Source organism: Acaromyces ingoldii, assembly GCF_003144295.1.
Source record: "Acaromyces ingoldii strain MCA 4198 unplaced genomic scaffold FA10scaffold_4, whole genome shotgun sequence".
Lineage (NCBI taxonomy): Eukaryota > Fungi > Basidiomycota > Exobasidiomycetes > Exobasidiales > Cryptobasidiaceae > Acaromyces > Acaromyces ingoldii.
Window position 1 is genome coordinate 712,484 of NW_020290250.1, and position 19,274 is coordinate 731,757.

General features: G+C 56.9%; 6 protein-coding genes across 6 annotated transcripts; 3 read left to right on the forward strand and 3 right to left on the reverse strand.

Annotated features, from left to right (window-relative positions):
- Positions 1-1,747: 1,747 nt before the first annotated feature.
- FA10DRAFT_302543 (glycine dehydrogenase) lies at positions 1,748-5,584 on the forward strand. The gene is made up of 3 exons (XM_025525137.1): positions 1,748-1,890; positions 1,955-2,517; positions 2,583-5,584. The coding sequence occupies exons 2-3, from the start codon at positions 1,977-1,979 to the stop codon at positions 5,297-5,299; spliced, it is 3,258 nt and encodes a 1,085-aa protein (XP_025376369.1). The 5' UTR covers positions 1,748-1,890; positions 1,955-1,976; the 3' UTR covers positions 5,300-5,584.
- Positions 5,585-5,655: 71 nt separating this feature from the next.
- Positions 5,656-8,945, reverse strand: FA10DRAFT_275575 (hypothetical protein). The gene is made up of 6 exons (XM_025523274.1): positions 8,536-8,945; positions 8,265-8,502; positions 7,695-8,228; positions 7,603-7,655; positions 7,348-7,560; positions 5,656-7,317 (listed from the first exon to the last, which is right to left on the reverse strand). Exons 1-6 carry the CDS (start codon positions 8,920-8,922, stop codon positions 5,692-5,694), a joined length of 3,051 nt encoding a protein of 1,016 aa, XP_025376370.1. The 5' UTR covers positions 8,923-8,945; the 3' UTR covers positions 5,656-5,691.
- Positions 8,946-9,109: 164 nt separating this feature from the next.
- On the forward strand, positions 9,110-12,019 carry FA10DRAFT_137644 (hypothetical protein). Its single transcript, XM_025518016.1, has 3 exons — positions 9,110-9,784; positions 9,957-10,010; positions 10,082-12,019. Exons 1-3 carry the CDS (start codon positions 9,236-9,238, stop codon positions 11,891-11,893), a joined length of 2,415 nt encoding a protein of 804 aa, XP_025376371.1. The 5' UTR covers positions 9,110-9,235; the 3' UTR covers positions 11,894-12,019.
- FA10DRAFT_137660 (hypothetical protein) lies at positions 12,020-16,448 on the reverse strand. The gene is made up of 3 exons (XM_025518017.1): positions 16,348-16,448; positions 15,981-16,195; positions 12,020-15,908 (listed from the first exon to the last, which is right to left on the reverse strand). Exons 2-3 carry the CDS (start codon positions 16,166-16,168, stop codon positions 12,146-12,148), a joined length of 3,951 nt encoding a protein of 1,316 aa, XP_025376372.1. The 5' UTR covers positions 16,169-16,195; positions 16,348-16,448; the 3' UTR covers positions 12,020-12,145.
- A 118-nt stretch (positions 16,449-16,566) lies between these two features.
- FA10DRAFT_267768 (hypothetical protein) lies at positions 16,567-17,716 on the forward strand. The gene has a single exon (XM_025522047.1). The coding sequence runs from the start codon at positions 16,606-16,608 to the stop codon at positions 17,650-17,652; it is 1,047 nt and encodes a 348-aa protein (XP_025376373.1). The 5' UTR covers positions 16,567-16,605; the 3' UTR covers positions 17,653-17,716.
- Positions 17,717-18,064: 348 nt separating this feature from the next.
- On the reverse strand, positions 18,065-19,060 carry FA10DRAFT_295020 (hypothetical protein; the record flags this gene model as incomplete). The annotated part of the gene is made up of 2 exons (XM_025524458.1): positions 18,065-18,944; positions 19,008-19,060. 2 exons carry the CDS (start codon positions 19,058-19,060, stop codon positions 18,065-18,067), a joined length of 933 nt encoding a protein of 310 aa, XP_025376374.1.
- Positions 19,061-19,274: the final 214 nt, after the last annotated feature.

Below are 19,274 nucleotides of genomic sequence, written 5' to 3' on the forward strand. Positions count from 1 at the left end.
CCGCACGCGCGTCGTAACTACCGCGCCGAACCTCGCAAAGGTTGCTCAAGGGCGAGGCCGTTCCGTTGCGGGACGAAAAAGAGGGGCCAAAAGGGAGGGAAAAGGCGGATGGATGGCGTTGAAAATTGGACCGTGGACGTGTAGATGGATGATTGAGACGAAAGGCAGCTCGAGCGAAAGGCCGATAAAAAATAAGCGTCGCGACGCGTGTTCCTTCGCTCTTGTGCCTCCTCCTAGTCCGACGCTGTGCTACAATACACCGATTTTTCGTCTTTCATAAAGTTGATGCTGACGATTTTGGCAAGCCTTACCCTCCTCGCTGTTACAGAACGCTCAGACTCGTGCCACGACAAAAGTATGGTATTCGACGGGACCCGCGTGCTAACACCGCATCTGTAGCACGGATCTGTATAGGAGATGTCCCTCACAGCACGAGCTCGACCGTTGCTGTCACCGTCCTTGCTTGCCGACTTTCTCAGTGCTCTCGTACACGGGCAGCTCTCACTTCGCTACCTCGGCCTCAAAAGATATTCACTGCTCCTCGACTGCCATCCGAGGTTGACCTGCATTTAGCGGCCACGAATGCAACGAATGCACCAGGAAGAGCGAGGTCACCCGGTGCCCACGGAAAGGGATGGGGCCTAATGTGGCACTTGGCCAGTGTGTCTGGACGCCCGACGCGTTCAATACAACAATTGACAGATACAAAATTCTTGTGAGGGCGCTCAGCCCAGGAGCCTCCCGTGCTGGCCAGCTTCCTCTCTTCAGAGGTCGTTGGCGTGTATGCTCAGCTGAGATTCTCGTCTGATCCTCGAACATTCTTCGTAAAATATAACCCTCAAAGCTGACGGAGATACAGAGAGCCGTCACTACCGCCCGGAGACTGACGGGGCTCGTTTAGATTATATCTCTTGCGCCTTGACGCTAAGAGCGACGCTGATTTGGTGCCCTGCATCGCTTGGGTAGCTAGCTGCCCGATAAGGATGTCGGACCCCCCGCCAAAGGGACCTGGGAACCCTTTACCGTGCGCACGCTCGGCCACAATTCCTCCCATGCAATCTAGCTCATGCAATTTCGGTTGTCATTGGTTTATGATGGAAAATGTGGTGCAAGCTTATTCCTATCGGAGCTCAGCGCTACGTGGTGCAATGCAGATAGAAGCCCTGATTATTGGCGACCAGATTCAAGGACAAATTGCATGAATGAGATCTCGAGAATCTCGTGCGCTTCTCCTCTGGGTCTGTGAAAGACTTTATCTCATAATCACTGAGCAAACACCAGGAGCATTCTGGTTGGGTATTTTGCTGAACAGCGGGTGGGTTGATGCTTCCTCACGGAGAAGAAAGGTGAACCTTATCCAGAGGGGCAGAGGAACGAACACCCGTCTGGCGTGTTTGAGTGCGGCCCTTGCGAAAGTGCTTTGGTCTCCCTTTTTCCCACTCCTTCCGCGCAGCCTAGGGGTGACTAGTGCCCCCTTCCCTCTTCTGATGAGGCCAATGGGCGGAAGGCTTTGGCAAGCAAGTGGCTTGCGCCTTCAAAGTCGCGGATACCAGAATTTGTCAGCAGGCGTTTCCAAATGACAAATCAATGACATACTTTGTTGCTAACCCGTGTGTGCAGCACCGCGGCCTCCGCTCCGACGAAAAAGGTGGAAGAAGCGGATTTACAACGTCGCGCCAATACGGGCCCTCGAGCAGCAGGAGAAAGCGAAAGAAGAAAGAGCACAGAAGCGGGCAGAGAGCTGACGAGGTGACTCGGGCCTAATCCGAGATCAAGAGGAGCCCACAGAACACTGAGCGGCCAACATCGGAATCACGCCGATGGACCTCAGTGATACCCGGGCCAAGCTCGCGTCTTTCCCTTAATTTTTGGGTGAGAAAGCTTTCAAAAAAGTCAGTTAGTTTCGCGTTCCGTTTGGTCCGTACCTTACTCCTACCATCCTCCCATTCCATTCAGGACGAGCAAGAGCGACGAAGATGTCGTCGGCAGTCATGAGGTCGTCGCGACTCGTTGCGCGCTCGCTGCGGCCTCCTGCAGCTGGCTTCCACCTCCGCTCAGTCGCCTCATCGCCTCGCACGGTGCCTGATGGCAGGCGGTTCCTGGCCACGCCTGCGTCGAACCGGCACGCGCCGTCGCTGGGCTCACAGTCGCTCAACAAGAGCCTCTTTGCGCCACTTGACTCGTTCTCAGCGCGCCACCTCGGCCCACGGTCGGCAGACGTCGAGTACATGCTCCAGTCGCTGGGCTATGACTCGCTCGAGAAGTTTGTCGACGACACGCTGCCAGCGTCGATCAGGCTCACCGACGTCGAGGGCAAAGAGGAGCGGCTTCCTGCGCTGTCGGAGAGCGAGATTGCGAGGAGAGGAAAGGACATTGCGAGCATGAATACACTTGCAAAGAGCCTTATCGGAATGGGCTACCACAACACGAATGTGCCCCCCGTCATTCAGAGAAACATCCTCGAAAACCCGGCCTGGTACACCAGCTATACCCCTTACCAGCCCGAGATTGCACAGGGTGAGTCGCGAGTCTGTAGACGTATCTGTATTGTTTTAGGTTGCTGACTGGCAGGTGTCAAATAGGTCGCCTGGAATCGCTCATCAACTACCAGACGATGGTCAAGTCGCTGACGTCGCTCGACATTGCCAATGCCTCGCTCCTTGACGAAGGCACTGCGGCCGCTGAGGCCATGGTCCTTGCTTTTAACCACGCACGAGGAAAGAAGAAGACCATTCTCATCGACCGGGGTGTGCTGCCCCAGACTGTGGCCGTCATTCGTCAGCGAGCAAAGGGCTTCGGCATCAATGTCGTCCACACAGAGCTGCGAAACCCGCAGGGAACAAGGCTTCCCTACGGAGAGAGCAATTCAGGCCCAGTCAAGAGAGAGGACGTCATGGCTGTCCTGGTGCAATATCCCGACATCGATGGCCGCATCACCGACTGGGAGGGACTCGCAAAGGAGATTCACAACGATGGTGGTCTCGTCATTGCGGCGACGGACCTGCTTGCCCTGACAATGATCAAGCCCCCGGGCGAGTGGGGTGCCGACATCGCTGTGGGCAATGCTGCGCGCTTCGGCGTTCCGCCAGGCTACGGAGGCCCCCACGCTGCCTTTTTCGCGGTCAAGGATGGCCTCAAGCGAAAGATTCCTGGCAGGCTCGTTGGTATCAGCAAGGACGCACAAGGGAAGCCCGCATACAGGCTGGCTCTTCAGACGAGAGAGCAGCACATTCGCAGAGACAAGGCCACCTCCAATGTGTGCACAGCCCAGGCACTCTTGGCCAACATGAGTGCCATGTATGCCGTTTACCACGGCCCCGATGGGCTTCGACGAATTGCAGCAAAGGTTCACGGCCTCACGAGGTTGCTCAAGCACTCGTTGACGATGCTCGGCCTCCGCGTCATTAACCGCGATGGCGCCTTCTTCGACACACTCACTATTGACCTCTCAACGTCGGGCGTGGGCGCTGTGCGCGTGCACTCGATAGCGACCGAGTCGGGTCTGAATCTGCGTAGGATCAGCGATTCCCGTGTCGGAGTTACGCTCGATGAGACTGTTACCATCGAAGAGCTCAACGACCTCGTCAACATCTTCAGAACCGCAAAGGAGAGCGGCAAGGGGTCCGCAAAGCCGCAGGAGAGCGAGGGTGCTTCCAAGCCGACAGACCTGATCAAGGTCGCCGAGTCGCTGGGCTTGAACGCAGAGAGCCTCGAGTCTCTCCAAGTCTCCACACCTGCGAAGGCGCTGCCAGCCGATGTTCCCGAGTCTGCCGAGTCCCACAAGTCGCTGGCCAAGGCTGAAGGGCTGCCCGACGTGCTCGACTTTGCGCGGACGTCAAAGTACCTCACACAGCCTGTGTTCAGCTCCCACCGCAGCGAAACGCAGCTGCTTCGCTACATCCACCTCCTCCAGTCAAAAGACCTCTCGTTGGTCCACGCCATGATCCCGCTGGGCAGCTGTACCATGAAGCTCAACAGTACCTCGTCGATGATGCTCCTGTCCAAGCCTGAATACCACGGCTTGCACCCGCTGTGTCCCGAAGACCAGGCAAGAGGATTCGACGTTCTGATCCGGGAGCTGGAACGCGACCTTTGTCTCTTGACTGGTTTCCCCGCCGTGAGCATCCAGCCCAATAGCGGTGCTCAGGGCGAATTTGCCGGTCTTTCCGTCATTCGGGCCTATCTCGAGTCGCAGGGTCAAGGCGCGCGCGACGTCTGCCTGATTCCCAACTCAGCCCACGGAACCAACCCGGCTAGTGCCATCATGGCCGGCATGAAGGTCGTCGCCGTCAAGAACAAGGCAGACGGCAACCTCGACCTGGACGACCTGCGAGAAAAGGCTGAGGCCAACAAGGAACGTCTGGCTGCTTTCATGGTCACCTACCCGAGCACGCACGGCGTATTTGAGGATGGTGTCCAGGAGGCCTGCGAGATCATCCACGCAAATGGAGGACAAGTCTACATGGACGGCGCCAATATGCAGGCCCAAGTTGGTCTCACGAACCCAGCCATCATTGGCGCAGATGTGACGCACCTCAATCTGCACAAGACCTTCTCGATTCCCCACGGTGGTGGTGGCCCCGGTGTGGGACCGATTTGCTGCGCAGAACACCTGGCACCTTACCTTCCCGGCCACCCGCTGTCCTCGACGGGAGGTGAGCGGGCCATTGACCCCATCTCGGCCGCACCATTCGGAAGCGCAAGCATCCTGACGATCGCCTGGGCGTACATCAAGATGCTCGGCTGGGAAGGACTGCGAGCGTCGTCTGCCCTCTCGCTTCTCTCTGCCAACTACATGGCTCAGCGTCTGGCGCCGCATTACAAGTTGCGCTACGCTAATGCTCAGGGCAGGGTTGCACACGAGTTCCTGCTTGATCTTGCCGAATTCCAAAAGTACGTCTCTGTCGGCGATGTTGCAAAACGGCTCAGCGACTACGGCTTCCACGCGCCGACGTGCTCTTGGCCCATCAGCACCGGCATGCTCATTGAGCCGACCGAGTCGGAGTCCATGGTCGAGGTCGAGCGCTTCTGCAACGCCATGATCTCGATCCGAAAGGAGATCCAAGAGATCGTCGATGCCGGATCGGCCGAGAACAACCTGCTGAAGAATGCGCCGCACACCGTTGAGGTCCTCCTGGGCGACAAGTGGGAGCGACCTTACCCGAGAGAACGCGCAGCGTACCCAGTCGAGGGTCTCCGGGAGGCCAAATTTTGGCCCGCAGCTTCGCGGGTGGACGATGCGCATGGCGACCTCAACCTCGTCTGCGAGTGCGGAAGCGTAGATGACTACGCTTCTTGAGTGCCCTGCCGTATTCTCGTCACATTCTTATCCCTTTTTTAAGCTCAACCTTTTTGAAGAATGGGCGTGTTCAACAACATGTCCCTTCCCTGTTTCTCCTGTCCTGCATCGACAATGGCTTCCCACCTCGCATCTCTTCCCCCGCTGCGTTTCAACAAACCTTCTGTCTCTTCCCCCATCCTGTCCTATCACGCCATGTAGTATTATAACAATCTCTTTTTAACAAGGAGAAAGAAACAAAAGAAATCCAACCAAGCTCCTCTGTATCTATTCATGCTTGCGGGTAACGGATATCGATTTTAAATGGTAAGCTGCTGAACAACGGACAGACCCAAAGAAAGTCTTGACCGATGAGACCAGCTCATGGGGGAGAAAGGTCACGCCCGTCCCCCCTATTCGTTTTCCTTTGCGTCTCCTTCGCCGCCAACGCTTCCCGTCTCTTTCTCGGGTTTTGTTTCTTGATCGGGATCCCTTGGCGCCTCTACCGCCAATCGCTCCGCCTTAGTTTCGGTCTCCGTGACACCTATTCTCGCCAGCCACATCTCCGCCTTGAGCCTCGTCACCTCGCACCACACCTTTTCTTCCCACGTCCACCTGTTCTCCTTTCCTTCTTCTCCTCCCTTTCCTCCGTTTAGGGGCAACGTCTTCCTCGGCGGAGGTCTCTGGATTTGCTTCGCAAGGGAAGCGGACGGCGTCGGGGATACGTCCGACGATCTTGCCGGAAGGACAGGCGGGGGCCGCTTAGTCCGAGGAGGCAACGCTGGGGGCGCAGGAGAACGGTTATTACTGCGACGAGCCGGGAGCGGAGGCAATTGGCTTTTCTCTCCAGCTTCTTGCCCCTTCGCTTCCGGGTCCTTGCTTGTTCCTGCCGCTTCTTCTGAAATCTTGGCCTCCTTCTCTTCTTCTTCCGTCTCCGTTTCCTCATTCCCTTTAGTCTCGCCCTTTTCGTCTTTTGCCAATTCGGTAACGTCCGTATTCTCCTTTTGCATCTCAAGGGTTTTCGTGATGACCGGGCTTGAATGACTTGAAATTGCGTCGGCGAATCCTCCTTCGTCTTCGTCTTCGTCCGAGACGGAGATCGCAGTCGTCGTGGACTGTGCTGGGTTTGAATTGCTGTCGCTGTTCTTATCAGCGCTGCTCTCCGGACCCTTCTCTTCGCTTTCCTTCTCGCCAGTCTCCCCATCACGAGCCTCGGAAGCGTCCACACCGTCACCTTCTTCGAGCTGCGTCCTTGTGCCCATCTCTTTCTCTTTCTCCTCTTCCTTCTCCTCTTCCTCTTTCTCCTTCTCCTCGTTATCCTCATTAGCCTCTTCCACTTCCCTCTCCTTTTCCTCTGTGATTGTTGCTCTTGGCGTCTCGTCGCCCTTTGACGTCTTCCGCTCCTCCTCCTCCCTGGCTTGATCCCTCCTCATGTCGTCCCAAGCCAGCTTGCCTTCAAGCACGACAGCCCTCTCCAAATTCCTGACGTATCCCCAAAACGCGCAGGCGGCTCTGAGCCTGCGCAAGCAGTGCTGTGGGCAAAGGAGGTAGCGAGTTGAAGAGGTTTCCGTGATTCGGAAGATGTGGGTCGGAACGACCAGCGGCTGAAAGTGCGGGGAGAAAAGGTCCTCTTCGACGAGGCCTTGTGCTCCCGAGGCTCCGTCGTGCTCCGAAGAGGAGGCGTCATCGGCTGAAAGGAACACGCCAGTGCTCGTATTGGTGGACGCCGTCGTGTTCGATGCGCCGAGAGACGGCCTGGGGCTGCCGCCCATGCTGTGGCGCAGCGAGCTGAACAGACCGCTGCGCTGCTTCTGCATAGACTTGGAAGGATCGGGCGTGCCTGGCGTCGTCAGATTGGCCGAGGTAGCATTAGTGGATGAGGAGGCAGCTATTGACGAAGCCGAAGGTGTCGTCTGGCCCGACATAGATCCCGGCGAGACTAGCCCACCGCTGCTAGCCACAGCAGCTTGGAGGGACGAGGCAGCGCTATTTGCTGCATTGATCCAATTGCTCGTCGTAGATGTGGGCACGCTCTCGCCCTTGTCTCCAGGAAGCGGGACGCTGAGGACTGCTTTTCCGCACATGGCGCAAGCGGCTGGCGGCATTGAAGAATATCTGGTCCGGAGTTCTTGCTCGTCGATCTTCGTCCCCCCACCAGAAATTGGCTCAATGACGAGGCCGCCGTCGAGAAGGGCACTGTGCATTTGTCTGCGCGACAGCCAATTGAGTCCGGGCGCAAAGTCGAGCCGGAGGCAAGGATCGCTGTCTTCTTCCACCGATCGCTTGAGGAAGGGGAGCGAAGAGACTTGCGAAGGCAGGTGGACCAGCTGCTCGCAATTCGAGGGGAGCGAGGGATAGTCCTTGTGACGACTCACACCTGCAGCGAGGAAGGGGGACGTCAATTGCACGCCGCCACCCTGCCGTGGGCTGCTCTCGCCGTTGGCCGTCACCCCATAGGCCGGGTTCATCCCTGGATATATGACCTGCTTCCCACCCTCGGGTGCTGGACCCGGAGTCGAGGTCCGCGAGGGCATCGGGCTGTTGGAGTGACTTCTTCCGTGCACCGACGAATTCACCCCTGGGAGCGGATAGGTATAGAAGGGCGCAAGCTGTTGGCGCAGCCGTCGAAGGTGGTTGAGAAAGGCTCGCAATTCGATGTACGGCACAATGTCGAGCATCAGCTCTTGCTCGAGCAGCGGCAAGAGTCTTGAGCTGCTCGACAGCGGCGGGAGCTGGATCAAGCCTGTGCCAGAAGCATGATCGCTTTTTGTTATCTCTTGGGGAGCTCCAGCCCCCGAAGATTCGTTGGTATCGTCGGCCCTTCGTCGTTCGACCTCTGTCTGCAATTCGGCCAAGCGCTTCTGTTGGTGTTCCATAATCTCCTCGGTATCCTTGAGTCTCTCTTCCATCTGCCTGCTCTTTTCTTCCGCCCTTGCTCTCGATAGACGCTCTACGGCCACCATCTTGTTTGCCTCGCTGAAGAGACTCGAAGAGAGCTCGTCGAGCTCGGCCTCGATCTTCTCCTTGTCGCTGATCGCCTTTCCCCGCTGCGTGGTCTCCTCAATTACTCGATCCATCATACGCTGCATCTCCTGCGACACATGCTCCTTTTCCACCAAAAGGCCCGTATTGAGTGCAGCAAGATGCTCTTCGCGCTCCTTTTCCAGCTCGGAGATCTTCGTCGTATACGCCGCAATGTGGTTCTGCGACTCCGACACCTCGTCCTCGAGATCCGAGACTCGCATAAAGGAGCTGACGAGCTTGTTGTTGAGGCCCGTCACTTGATTTTGCAGGTCTGACAGCTGTGCCTTCAGCTCAGCCTCGGTCATGGCCGTTTCCTTTTTGCTGAAGGTCATCTGCGTTGGCGTCGGGCCCGCTTCCACTGCAGCGGTGTGTGCCGCTGTGGCGTTAGCCAGACCCACGGCATGCCCGCCATCTCCGTTCAAATCAATGTTTTCCGTAGCCGCGTCAAAGTTGCGCGAGGCTCTCCTGCTCTCGCCCGTCTCGCTGTCCGATTCGTTGCCAAGCAGGGCGTCCGGGTCAGCCTCGTCTGCCAAGATCGAATCTGGGTCGAGTCTCTTGAGGTCTGAAGTACGCAGCTCCTCGTCTCCGTCTGGCGGAGTCGCCGCCTTCTTGTTTGACATGGCTGCCTGCGGCTTCGTGCGGTTCCTAGCGAGGCAGCACTGTCGTTATAGACGTCGACGCTGAATTGGGTGGGGTTCTGGTCACACTAGTCGTGGAAGTAATAGAGGGCTGCTGGGAACGCCGCCCACTGCATTCCAGCACGTGGCAAAAAAATAGAAACAGCTCTATTTCCTCGAGAGCGGCGGCGGCGGCCATTTCATTCCTCCACGTCACTCTTCCCAGGGGAGATGGTTCTGTAGTAGGAGGAGGGAACCATCACAACGACTGCGAGAAGCGCACAGCAGGGAGGAGAAAGAGAGTGCGCGTAACGCAATGCCGGCAGCAGGAGCAGCAGGCGCGGCGACGGCGCTGACGACTCGCAATGTCGCTCTCTACGGCCTCGTCTCGTCTGCGGCCGCTGTGGGCGTTGTGGTGAGCGCCTTTCGCCAGCGCTCCAACTTCTATTCGGCCGCTGTCATGCTGGGGGGCAGCAACGGCTGCATGCTCGTACTCTTCAACTTTGGCCTCTTTCTCACCGTTGTTTTTGGCAAGGCTTGCCAGCGCATCTTCTTTGGGGCCTTGCGAGCCATCGAGATCGAGCACCTCTACGAGCGGTCATGGTACGCGGTCACCGAAAGCCTCTTGGCCATGACGATGTTTCGCGACGAGTTCGACTCGAGCTTCGTCATTCTCTTTGGCACCCTGCTGTTCCTCAAGGTCTTTCACTGGCTCAGCGCGGACCGTATCGAATTCATGGAGCAGTCGCCCTCGGTCTCGAGGCTGTTCCACGCCAGAATGATTTCGATCCTTTGGACGCTCTTCTGGCTCGACACCTTTCTCGTTGCCTTTGCCGTCGAGATACTCATCATCGACCAGAAGAAGGTCGGCATCATGATCATGTTTGCCAGCGAGGTGAGTGCTTGGTCCAGGGCATTAAAGATTTATTATAGCCACTGACTTGCCCTTCATCCCTTTGTCCAGTTCATGATTCTTTGGGCAACACTCAACTCGACGATAGCCAAATACCTGATCAACTGCTATGATCTCCGATCAGAGGTGCCATGGGAGGGCAAGAGCATGTATGTCTTCTTCGTCGATCTCGTCACAGGTACGTGTATGGACCGCCCAGAGAGAGTAAGAGAGTAAAGCACTGATGAACAGAGGATAGATTTTCTCAAGCTGGCGACCTACCTCGGCTTCTGCGCCCTCATTGTCAGCTACTATGGTCTGCCACTCAACATCATTCGAGATGTCTACATCACTGGCAGGTCCTTCTTTGGACGAATTCGCGACTTCATCAAGTACCGCGCTGCCACCCGAAACATGGACACGCGCTTCCCAGATGCTACGCACCAGGACATGCGCACAATGAGCGACGGCACATGCATCATTTGCCGCGAGGAAATGATCGTCAGTGATGCTGGAGCCACTGAAGAGAGCGAGGGAAGAGCACCTGGCCCCTCACCACCAAGCAGCAGCGGCCTCAACGAGACGCCAAAGAAGCTCCCCTGTGGACACATCTTCCACTTTCACTGCCTTCGATCCTGGTTAGAACGGCAGCAGAGCTGTCCAACGTGCCGGAGAACCGTTTTCGATGCACCTGCAGCTGCCACTCCTGCGGCGCCGGCAGGTGGGGAAGCAGGGCCAGCTCAGGGAGCTGGTGCACCTGGTCAAGGGCCGGCGAGAGGGGCAGAGGCTGCCAATCCGGCGCAAACAGCCAGAGATCGGCTTCAAGGGTTTCTGCAACAGCTGCAAACAGACGCTCAACGGGCGCGAGAGCAAGGGGACCGCTCGGCGAGGGAAGCAGCAGCAGCGAACGCAGCAGCAGCAAGTGGCTCCTTTTCTCGATCAGCCACCCCGAGGCCAGGGCCTTCTACAGTGACGGATAGCACCAGAACAAGAAATGCTGCTGGTGCTCTTCCCACGGCCAGCGCAACTGCTGCAGAGGTACCTTCACGATCCCATACAACGTCTCGGACACAGTCGCCTAATCGAAGCTCTCAGCAACCTCGAGGGCGGACACCCATCCGACGAGCTCTCATCAACTCTCTTTTCCCTACCTCGGGTGCTTCTTCACCGCACCATCAAAATATGTTCGGCACAGGAGGTCCATCGACTTCGCCACCTGCTCATTATCAGAACATGTACGGAGTCGGTCCTTCACTTAATTCGACCTTCGCGAGGGGCAGCGACACGCACATTGGGCCGAGCTGGATTCCGCCGCCTCCGTGGACATTTAGGCCATCTGTCACAGCTGGACCGGCAAAAAAGGGCGAGAGTAGCACTGCAACAGCTGCAGATGCAAAGGAGAAAGCATCGACAGAGCAGGACGCAGGCGGGTCGAAGGAAGCCAAGGACGCGCCAATCGATCCACTGGACGCACGAGAGGCAGCCAGGGCGGCCGCACTCAAGCGGTTCGAGGCTCTCGGAAAGGGAACCGCCTCAAAGGCAGCCTCTTCTTCCAGATCTGTCACGATGCCGCCCTCTAGCGCTCAGCCGTCAGATAGGCAAGCCGAATCAGCACAACAAGAGGAAAAGCCCTCGGAAGAAGCAGACATTCCGGGGAATCCCGCATTGATACCTTTGTTTGATCCTCTGAGCATCCCTTCCTTTTCGGCCGATTCGCTGCCGTTGCCCCTCGCTTCTCGTCCAGCCTCTACACAATCGACGGTCCAACAGGCAACTCAACCACATCTCGACGCGAGGCTGAGCGATGCAGAGCTGGCAACGCTGTCGAGATCGACCCGACAAGGACTCGAAGAGAGGTTGAAGCTCCTCGAGAGGGTCCAGGGCAGCATCTGGCTTGCCGTCGAGGAGCTCAGCCGTGCACTGAGCGTCGTGCCTGACGACGAGGCCAGCGAGCGAATCATCGACAACGAAGGCGATGAGCGCCAAAGAGGAAGAACCACAAGGAGAGTCGAGGAACATGAGCACGTTGGCTTGAACAAGGGCAAGGAAAAGCAACGCGAGGAAGAGGAGGTGGACGATTGATCTGCTCTCTTGCCTTCTTTTTGTCTTCATATCTCTCTCATCCTCGTTGCGTTCTCTCTGATGAAGCTTCCTTAAGATTTTTCAATCTATTCTGTTGCGTGCTTCCAGGGCCTTTTTTTCTCCCCCTTCTGACTGCTATATTGACAAATTTTGATGCTGAGTAGGAGAATTTGCAGGTTTGGAAACAGAATTCTGAGATGGATGCGCATGGACTGTGGTGAAATGAACGGGTCGTGCTGTATGGAGTGAGTGCTAGTGTGATTCTGGTGGTTGTCCGGCTGTAGTCGCTTTCGCCCTGGCTTGCGCTGATCCCGCCGCTGGTGTCGCCGTCGTCGACGGCGCAGCTCCCCCTTTCAAGAAGCCCAAATGCAGGGTGACGTCTCTCGAATTCTGCATGAGCCCAACAAGGCCCCTCGAGAGGGCCTTTGGAAAGGTGCCACCCTGGCTGATGTTCGCCAACTGCACGCTTGAGCTCTTGACCATTGCGCTGAGCTGCAAGACGCTACGGAGGAGCAGAGAGCAGTCCTTGTGCAGCCGCTCGGAATCTTGGGCGGGAAGGAGCGGGTAGGTCGTCCAGCCTGGTGCACCAGCCGCAGCGGGAGCAGATCGCGAAGAGGCGGGCGACGAAGAGAGAGACGCCGTCGCACGCGCGTATCCGGGCGAAGCAAAGACTGTCGATGGAACGGAGTCGTTCTCGAGGTCTGGAGGATGAAGAATATGCTCTTGCACCTTGTTGAGCGACATCTGAAGGCGCCTTGTAAGTTCGGCCGTCGTGTTGCACAGCTCTCGGAGCTGCCTAAGCTTCTTCTGATTCGATGATGAGCCGCTGCGAGAGAGCACGCCTCCGCTTTCGCCGTAGGAAGAGGAGGCGGCAGAGGAAGTCGTGGGTGACCGAAGTCCCGCTGTGGGCGTCACGCTTCGATTTCTGGCAGGTGTTCCAGTGGGTGGAGAGGCAAGTGTCGCAGCAGAGGCCAACGTCGGCGTTCCCTCCGGTGACTTGGGAGCTTTCGCTACCGCTGTTGATGACGAATGTTCGCTGGTGCTCGATCCCGTGCGATCCCGTGCTGGAGAGCCAAGACCGACACCCACGCTGTTGAGGTGGTCCGACAGCGAGGAGCACACGCTGAGTGTGATCGAGGTGAACCGGACAGTCAAAAGCAGGAGATGCTCGTCGACAATGGGACGGGCCGAGTCGGAGTAAGCATAGGGCGTGAATGGCGTAGTTGCCGGATGGCGCTCGAGAGAAGAGGACGTATTGGAGACGGTTCTCCGGCTGCTCATTGCACCGCCGCCGCCACTCTCTGGTGAGCCTCCGTGTTGGCTCCTCGAAAGGCCTCCGAAGCGCATCGATGCAGCGGGGGCAGACATCCCTGCGGCCGCGACCGAAGAGGTGGAAGACGATGGTGTGCTCCAGGGGTAGCCAACTGCTCCTTGCTGATGAGGTATTGTCGAAGCAGGTGTTGTTGGTCCGCCAGAGTCGCCCACTTGCGCTTTGACTGGCGTCGAAGGTCTGGACCCTCCTGCCTCGCTCCCTTCCTCAATGTGCCACTGCCCTACGGCCTTCTGCGGAGGCAGTCGGCCCAAAGCGGACGGACGGCTCTTTCGCGACGACGACAGGACTTCCGTCTCGGATGAGGGTGCGTTAGATGTCGCAGCCGCAGCCACTGGAGAAGCGACGTTAGAAGGGAGCATCGGTACCGCCTCATTCGTCACTCCCATCGTAGCGCCTTGTGCGACGTCGTGCGCGCTAAAGGAGCCAGCGTGCCGTCGTCGATAGGGTCGGGACGCTGACGCAGAGGCTGGCTGTTGTCGCTGCTGCTGCTGCTGCTGCTGCTGCTGCTGCTGCTGCTGGAGTGCATCATCGACAGTCGAGCGAGCAGTCTTTGGAGAAGAAGGGGAGGAAGCTTCGGCTATGCTCGGCAACGTTGGGTGAGGTGTCTGCAATTGCCCAGGTCGTGCATCATTGGTCTTGTTGAGGAACGGTGCGACCTCATCTATCAGGGGCGCCATGATGTTCCAGCAGTGCGCCACCTCAGCCATGCTGCCGTAAAGAAGCAAAAGGAGTGTGCGAGTGTACCGAACGTCGGCGCCGCTGTGCAGCGTCTTGAGTTGAATCTGCAGCACGGAGACGACCTTGCGGAACGTGGCCACACTCTCACCGCAGGCCAACACCACACCGCGTACCACGTCGGGCTCTGCGCCTCCTCTCGTTCGCGAGACGGAATCGAAGCGATCGAGCGAGTTGATGAGATTGCCCATTGTCGCACTGGCGATCTCGAGCGCTCGACTAAGCTGGCCAGTCATGCGCTCGTCTGTAGCAAAGACGACGTATTGTCGGAGTGCGGTATGGATCTGCGAGAGCGCATAGAGCACTCCTCTGGTCGCATCGACGAAGCGAAGCACCGGTGGAGAGATGGACTTGGAAATGGTAGAAGGCGGCAGCGTTGAGAGCCTTCGGAAATAGCTGTTTCTCTCAACCTCGACCGTTCCTCCCGAGGAAGACGATGCAGAGGTTGGTGCTGCATCAGAGGTACCCGAGGCAGAGGACATGGGTGCCATGCTAGCTCCGCCAGATGCCACGGCAGCAGTGACGGCTGCTCTTCGAAGAGCAGCGACGTGATCAACACCGTTCCTGTCTGCGTTGTAAGGCAGGGTGGAGGTGGGTAGGCTAAATTTGCGTCCACTGGCAGGCGAAGCTATGGAAGAAGGTTCGCGCCTGTGTAGTGCTCCTTCGTGGCTGGTGCTCTGCGTGATCGGCGGTCTCTTCGCTCGTTGAGCTTGCTGCGACACTTGTTTGTCATAGATGATGCCTTCGTCGGAATTGGAGTCCTTGTCAGGCTCGTCGTCGCTCGGCAGTCGCCGCGAGTCGAAGCTAGCCTGCCTCTCACTCAGAATGATACCGTGATTCTGGCGGAGGTCTGGAAGCGACTTCTTGCTAGAGAGCGTGCGGCTCTTCCTCGTACTCGAAGACGAAAGCGAGGCTGGAGTTGCCTCAAAGGTGGCAGGTTGCCCCACACTGTGAGAATTGTTCCTCCCGTGTTGTCCTAAACGCCGAGGGTCACTGAGATCCAGTTGCTTCAGACCCTTGACATCTATCGAGGGCGAATACATCGAAGGCACCCTGGGAACAGGAATCTGTTCTTTGCCATTGGCTTGTGGCGGAGGAGGCGAGGCTGCCCTCCTCTCTGTGGAAGCTGACGACTGCTGTTGATGTTGATTGCGACGCGGTTGTTTGTCTATTCGCCGTTCTGCATTCTCCCTCTCTGAGACAGGTGACGCTCGTTCAACAGGGCTCGCATCTGCGCTCGCAGCTTCACTGGTTGCTATATCCTTTGAAGCATCCTCTCTCACTTCCTCTGGACTCCTTCGGCTTTCTTCCTGCTTCGTTCCCTCCACCTCCGGATCCCCTCTCCTTGTCTCTTCTTGGCTCTTCTCCTCCCCCGCGCTCCTTTCCGGTGCTCGCGAATCTCCTTCTTCATCTTGCCTTCTGGAAGGACCCTCCGGCCTTTCTTCTGCCTTGGATGTGTCAGCACCGCTCTCTGCCTCGTGTCGATTTTCGTCGATCCATGTCTTGAGCTTGACAAGCCAAGCAGCCATGAGGCGATCTTCCTGCTTCTTGGCCGAGAGAGAAGACGAGCCAGAGGTGCCACTGGCAGCGTCGGACGCCCTGCTATCCACACTGGGTGCAACGATGATATTGGGTGGGGGCCACGAAATGGGGTTCGCATCGACTTTGAGCACGCGAAGGTACTTCATCTTGGCCACCCAAGCCGGCAGTCTCCTGATGCGATTGTTGCTGAGGCTCAACACCCTCAGCTCGAGCAACCGGCCAGGCTCTGAGGGCAGTTTGCGAATCTTGTTACGGCTGATGTCGAGAATCTCGAGCGAGGGGAGCTGCGTCAGGACCTGAGGAAAAGTTGTCATCAGATTGGCCCGCACGTTGAGGTAGCGAAGCTTGGTAAGCTCAAGAAAGGAGCTCGGCAGGGTCGAGATGAGGTTGTACCCCAGTGCGAGTCTAGGCAGGTGAAGGGAGAAACGAGCGTCAGACTGGCCGGTGTTTGTCTCATACACATCCGTGGGCTCTCACCGTACAACATCGTCCTTGATGACGTCGACCATTTCGTACGGAAGCTTTTCGATCTTTTTGTGGCAGAGGTCCATCGTATCAAACGCAGGGCTGGCGCTGCCGCTTGCGGCATGATCTCTCTTGTGGCTGTCGCCGTTGCTCGCGCCACCAACGCTGCTACCCAAGCCCCTCGAAGCATTGAGCCTCATCTCGATGATGAGCGCCAGCAGCTCCGGCTCGGCTATGCTCTCGTGGCCCCCGCCTCCATTGGCGACAGTGGCTGACGGACGGAGCTGGAGTGGCCTCAACGAGCTGGTGTTCGCTGCAGCTCCTGCGATGGGCCCCTCGCCTCCCTCGCTTGCCCCACCATTCCGGCCGAGCGGCAGGCGCTCTGGTGTCGACATGTTCCGCAAGACGGCTATCTAGCCAGCTGTCGCTTCATGCTTGGAACGTGTGTGCGCTCTTGGGTGGATTGACGTCGCAAGGGGGGGATGGCACTGATGCACGTCACTTTTTTTTAATTTTTAGACATTTCTTTCCACATGGCCGGTCCGGTCCAATTCTTCTAATTTCTTGAATTTTTGGACCACAAGAATCGCAACTGTCGCCCTTTCTTTCTTCTGTGTTGACCGGCCAAGCAAAGAGGATGGCGAAGCGAAAGAGGGGCGACATCGGCGACGCCGAGTCGATTGCTATTCTTCAGCAGCAGTCCAGAGCCCACCCCAACGCTGCCGCAGCACTTCAAGGAGCGCCGATTGTGATTCCTCGGAAAGCCCTGTACCGGCAGCGGGCCCATGCCAATCCGTTTGCCGACCACAGCCTCGTGTACCCGCCGAGTCCGGATCAGATGGACTGGTCGCAACACTACCCGGAGCGAATACCGCCGCTGGGCTCAGAAGAGTACAAGAAGCAGAAGGAGGCAGGGACCTTGGCCAAGGTGGAGATAGCCGACGTTGGTTGCGGCTTCGGAGGGCTCCTCTTCTTCTTGGCCCCTCACTTTCCAGACCAACTCCTCGTTGGCATGGAGATCCGCACCTCCGTTACTCAATACGTCGTGGACAAGGTCCAGGCGTTGCGCTTGGCAAGCCGTCGGAGCTCCATCGGCGGCAATGGCGATACAGGGAAGCAAGAAGGGGTCGCGGGAGCAGACGCGGCGGCGAACACGGCCGATGGCACAGGCCCCACCGCTGCTGAAGCGCCCAACGAAGCGCAGATCAACACCGAGCTTGTCCACTCTGCTCCTGGTGTGGCGGGATCGTACGAGAACGTTGCTGCACTTCGCGTCAACGCGATGAAATTCCTGCCAAACTTCTTCCACCGGGCCCAGCTCAGCAAGCTCTTCTTCCTGCACCCAGACCCTCACTTCAAAAAGGCAAAGTCAAAGGCACGCATCATCTCATCGACGCTCCTGGCCGAGTACGCCTTTGTGCTCCGGCCGGGTGGCAGACTTTACACGATTACCGATGTCCACGACCTGCACCTTTGGATGGTCAAGCACCTCGACGCCTTTCCCCTGTTTGAGCGGATCCCCGACGACGACGAGCGGCTCAAGGATGATGTGTGCGTCGACGCAGTGTGGAACGCGACAGAGGAGGGGAAAAAGGTCGTCAGAAATCGAGGCGACAAGTGGTTTGCTGCCTATGAGAGGATCAAAGATCCTGAAGGAGAAGACGACGACGAGATTCTCTTTTGAAGTTCGTCATCATGTATTGTTAGTGTTAAATGCATAGCCATAGAGGATCAAACACGCCACCCTGAGAAGTCGCTAAACCAAATCACGTCTCAAAAGCTCCCATACCGTGCTCTACCAAAGCACTGACATGGCCCAAGGGCACAAATTTAATGAGGACAGTAGCTCAATCTCCCTTCTCGGGCATCGACGATGGGGAGGAAACATTTTACCGCCATCCAAACACGCTCTTGGACGTGATAAAGAGCAAGACAGAAAAGGAAATGGAGGGAGAAGAGGAGAGAAGATGGGAACAAGCATGCTCCTGAATTATTTGTTAGGTTTTGGGTGACAGCTCTAGACTCGATTGCGGCATGTCGGAAGCCCTGCATTTTGTTCTTGGGGCCTTATTCGTCCTTTACTCGTCTCTTCATTTCTAAGTATTTTTACCTGACATGTTGGATAGCTCATCCGCCGACTTGATTTGCTCGACGTCAGACACTTTCGCCTTCTTTACTCCTAGCGGAACGGTCAAGTATGCCATCATATGCTGCAGGCTTTCGCAGAGGTCGTCTTTGTCATCGCAAATCGCTTGCAAATAGAAGTCGTCCTCGTCTATATCTCCTCGAACTGCAGACCTCGCGATTTCCTCTTTTGTAAATCGACATTGCTCCTCGAATTGCTCCACCAGTCTTTGCAACATGTGATCGTTTATCTCGGTGTCGAAGTTGCTTGTCCGACGTTGACGTTTGCCTCGCGTCTTTCCTTCAGCCTTGACCCTGAGGCGACCTTGTGCGTACATCTTCTCCAGAAGCGTCCGGAAAATTTGGGTTTCTCCATTGACATGTGAAGTGCTTTCGTCCTTGAGTGCTGCAGCAACTATTGGCCAGTGTAGCTCCACCGCGGTCGGATGAGTCGAAGACTCGGCAGTGTCCAGCGAGAGCTGTTCCAACTTTGGAATGCAAAGTCCCTTGTCTTTCTTGGTGGATTTTGAAGCCTCACTGGGTAAATGGTCGTGTCCCCCGGCTTGGGACGAGCCTCGCCGAGCCGTCACCCTGGATTTGGGTTCCAAGTCGGAGTCAGCCCTTTTCGTGATCATTGTCTCGTACGGATTCGTCTTTGTATGAATCTCAGCTTTGGCTCGTTTGCCCTGCTGATCCACCATCGTTAGCGGTACCTCCGATTCGAGCACCTGGAGAGCATTATTCTTTTGCCGAGCTCTGAAGCCACCGATCCCACGTCGGTCAAGCTCAGGTATGGCGTTGTGATCCTGACGAGAAATACTAATGTCGAGGCGGGCGAACGAATGATTCACTCTGGAAGCTGTGTCGTGAGCTCATACTACCACATACTAAGGAATCCGCGAATTCTCTACTCACATCCAGCCTAGCAAGATCTGCAAGAATGCCATAAAAGGCAGTTTGACTCTCATTGTGAAGTAAATTCGTGTGAGCGCACAAGGTGATTGTCTTCTGCTTCTGCTTTTTGAGAAAAAGAGATGCGATCAATTCTTTGTTGTCGAGGACGGGACGGAGGTTGGGACAGAGGTTGGGACCGAAGTAGAAGTCTACGTTTCAAGGACGGAAGATAAGGGTGGCCAAATCTCTTCAAGCCGACCCGAAAACCCTCGAACAAAAGCGATAAAT

What these genes read in the sequence shown, in the direction of transcription:
- FA10DRAFT_275575 (XM_025523274.1), bottom strand. Translation starts at nt 8,922, where the DNA reads ATGTCAAACAAGAAGGCGGCGACTCCGCCAGACGGAGACGAGGAGCTG. An exon ending in GCTCGACGAGCTCTCTTCGA is followed by an intron (nt 8,229 to 8,264) that starts GTCTCTTCAGCG and finishes TGGTGGCCGTAG; the next exon opens with AGCGTCTATCGAGAGCAAGG. An exon ending in CCTCGAATTGCGAGCAGCTG is followed by an intron (nt 7,561 to 7,602) that starts GTCCACCTGCCT and finishes CCCTTCCTCAAG; the next exon opens with CGATCGGTGGAAGAAGACAG.
- FA10DRAFT_267768 (XM_025522047.1), top strand. Translation starts at nt 16,606, where the DNA reads ATGGCGAAGCGAAAGAGGGGCGACATCGGCGACGCCGAGTCGATTGCT.
- FA10DRAFT_137644 (XM_025518016.1), top strand. Translation starts at nt 9,236, where the DNA reads ATGCCGGCAGCAGGAGCAGCAGGCGCGGCGACGGCGCTGACGACTCGC. An exon ending in TCATCATCGACCAGAAGAAG is followed by an intron (nt 9,785 to 9,956) that starts GTCGGCATCATG and finishes ATCTCCGATCAG; the next exon opens with AGGTGCCATGGGAGGGCAAG. An exon ending in CTTCGTCGATCTCGTCACAG is followed by an intron (nt 10,011 to 10,081) that starts GTACGTGTATGG and finishes GATTTTCTCAAG; the next exon opens with CTGGCGACCTACCTCGGCTT.
- FA10DRAFT_302543 (XM_025525137.1), top strand. Translation starts at nt 1,977, where the DNA reads ATGTCGTCGGCAGTCATGAGGTCGTCGCGACTCGTTGCGCGCTCGCTG. An exon ending in CCAGCCCGAGATTGCACAGG is followed by an intron (nt 2,518 to 2,582) that starts GTGAGTCGCGAG and finishes GGTGTCAAATAG; the next exon opens with GTCGCCTGGAATCGCTCATC.
- FA10DRAFT_137660 (XM_025518017.1), bottom strand. Translation starts at nt 16,168, where the DNA reads ATGAGGCTCAATGCTTCGAGGGGCTTGGGTAGCAGCGTTGGTGGCGCG. An exon ending in ATCAAGGACGATGTTGTACG is followed by an intron (nt 15,909 to 15,980) that starts GTGAGAGCCCAC and finishes TCACCTGCCTAG; the next exon opens with ACTCGCACTGGGGTACAACC.